Source organism: Triticum dicoccoides, chromosome 3B (genome assembly GCF_002162155.2).
Source record: "Triticum dicoccoides isolate Atlit2015 ecotype Zavitan chromosome 3B, WEW_v2.0, whole genome shotgun sequence".
NCBI classification, from domain to species: domain Eukaryota; kingdom Viridiplantae; phylum Streptophyta; class Magnoliopsida; order Poales; family Poaceae; genus Triticum; species Triticum dicoccoides.
Genome location: NC_041385.1, coordinates 577,813,440 through 577,815,879, shown reverse-complemented (window position 1 = coordinate 577,815,879; position 2,440 = coordinate 577,813,440). Strand labels below are relative to the sequence as shown.

The 2,440-nt window shown below is 54.6% G+C and overlaps 1 protein-coding gene across 3 annotated transcripts in view; it reads left to right on the top strand.

The window, feature by feature from the left end:
* The window catches only part of LOC119277192 (inositol hexakisphosphate and diphosphoinositol-pentakisphosphate kinase VIP1-like), a 32,490-nt gene that overhangs the window by 23,769 nt on the left and 6,281 nt on the right, over positions 1-2,440 (top strand). For all 3 annotated transcript variants that reach the window (XM_037558434.1, XM_037558433.1, XM_037558435.1), the window contains 2 exons: positions 575-637; positions 713-787. In XM_037558434.1, coding sequence (XP_037414331.1) covers positions 575-637; positions 713-787 — 138 coding nt within the window. The remainder of the gene's footprint in view (positions 1-574; positions 638-712; positions 788-2,440) is intronic.

Genomic DNA, 2,440 nt, shown 5'->3' with positions numbered 1-2,440 from the left:
CGTATAGTTTTGGGAGAAAATGTATGTCCACATGACATGATTCATTATTTACTCGCAACTCTTCTAATTCCAGAACCTGTCACTGGGATACCCAAAATAATACTCCATCCGTTCCATATACAAGGCCACTTCATATTTTTATGTCTAACTTTGACCATTAATTTTACCTACAAAAATTGAGTTATATGCCATAAAACTATTTCATTGAATGCACATTTCAAAGAACTTTTGGATGATATATTTTTAATGACATATTCATATTTTGTAAGTCAAAGTTTCATACAGTTGAAGGTTGTTCCATACGGTTGTAAGTTTGACACAAGTTACCTACAAAAATTGTAAGTCAAAGATTGACTCGAAAAACGAAGTGCCTTGTAAAGAAAAATGGATGGAGTAGCATTATCCTTTTATAAATTGGTTGATGTTTCATACGGTTGTAAGGCTGTTCCATTGAACCCAACTGTTTTAGGCATTGGGAAGGACATTTCCCAGTCTTTACTGTTGTTATGTCATTCTGCATGTATTGGTAATCTTGGATTGGTTGCTTCCATATTTGCTAATTGATTTATTGTAGATGTCTGCCGCGGCTTTCGCAAAGGGTCTTCTTGATTTGGAAGGGGACTTAACGCCAATCCTGGTCTGTTCCTCTTCAATAATATATGTCAGTTGAAGCAAAGCAGAACTGCTATTCACTGGATTGTGATATGTCCAGGTTTCACTAGTGAGTAAGGACTCGTCTATGCTTGATGGACTGCAGGATGGTACTATTGAGATAAGTGAAGCAAAGGTATGCTTCAGATGCCAATACCATAGCTATAGTAAATATTAGTTTGAAACTTCGAATAAGTTTTGCCAAGGGAACCAATATAACTCATAATACCCAAAAACTCGATCGCACTAGAGTGAAAACTATAGTTGATATTCAGAACTGAATGAAGTAAAACGACTAGCTGTTAGAAGGAAATTGAACCAATTGTGCAAATATAAGCCTCAACAAGACTATCCAGTGCTTAGCGAAAAAGGCTTCCGCCCCGCTTTATATATAAAGCAACGATCACCAACAGCCCGATACTAACGCATGCCACCACAACAAACGCACACACCCAAGGCAGGATACACAGGCGCTGAGCGCAGCAACACCACCCCTATCTACGAAGAGATGAAGCCGCATACAACGACCGTGGACTCCAAGGTGCCTTCAGGAAGGATACGACACCAGAGCGCCGCCACCGCCCGATCCGAGGATCAGAGTTTCCCCTGGAGCAACACGACGGGCAATGAGAGCCGTGACGACTAACGACACTTTCAAGAAGGGAACGATCTTCGCCGCCGCCGGTCTGTCCGAAGATAGAACAGGTTTTCACCCCGGCCAACACTCACCGCCACCGAACGCCACACCCCGGCTGCCACGCCGCCCACACGGCCATGGCCACCAGGCAGCACCGAGCCACAGGCTCTGCCCAAGAGCACCGTGCTACCACCACCAGGGCCGCCGCCCCGGCATCCAAGACCTTGACACCACCTGACCGAGACCCGCCGCTACCCCAACCAAAGAGACGAGCGGAAAGGCCCTGCCTTTCACACCCCTGGACGGCCCCCAGCGCCAAGACCCAATAGGCACGCCAAAAACTGGCCTCCATCACCCCGTCCTGCAGCCCTGGGCGCGAGACGGGCTCGGTCCTGCTGCCGGGCGCGAGACGGGCTCGGTCCTGCTGCCGGGCACGAGACGTGCTCGGTCTTGTTGCTCCGGGCACGAGACGAGCGATGGACCTCAGCTAGGAGAGGGCCAGCCCTTTGACAGAAGTAGTGCCCGGACGACGAGTAGATGAAGCGAAGGTCGAAACGGTCCGACCGCAGACGAGCCGACGCCGGAGTAGAAGCCGGTCGTCGCCGTGGTAGAGCCGCCGAGCCACCGTCTAGCCGCCGCGCCCCCTGGAGGCCACCGCCCATGTGCCGGACCTCCCCGCGCCGCCGCCCATGACCAGAGCAACAACCACGCCAGGCCGCTGCCCCACCCGCACTGCCCATCCCGATCCCGAGCCAGATCCACGGCGAGCGCGCCGCCACCCGCCCCGCAGCCACCCCACCCACCCATGGAGGCAGGAGGGAGACCTCCAGGAAAGGCGGGAGGAGCCACCGGCGGCCACCAGGCCATCCGCCGCCACCGCTGCCCGAATTAGCCCAGGGCCGCACAAAATCGGGCTGCCGCGACCGCGACGGACGTCACCACCACGCTGCCCACCGCACCGGGCCACGCGTCCGCGACTCCGCTGCCAGACACCCGCCACCACGCCGACGCACCCTGCGCTCGCGCACCGCCGCCATCCGGAGCACCGTGGCCCGCGCTGGCTGTCTTCGAAGGGGGAGTGAGAAACCCCGCCGCCGCCCATGCTGACCGGGCTTTGCCCGGCGGCGGCGAGGGGAGGGAGGCTGGCCCGGC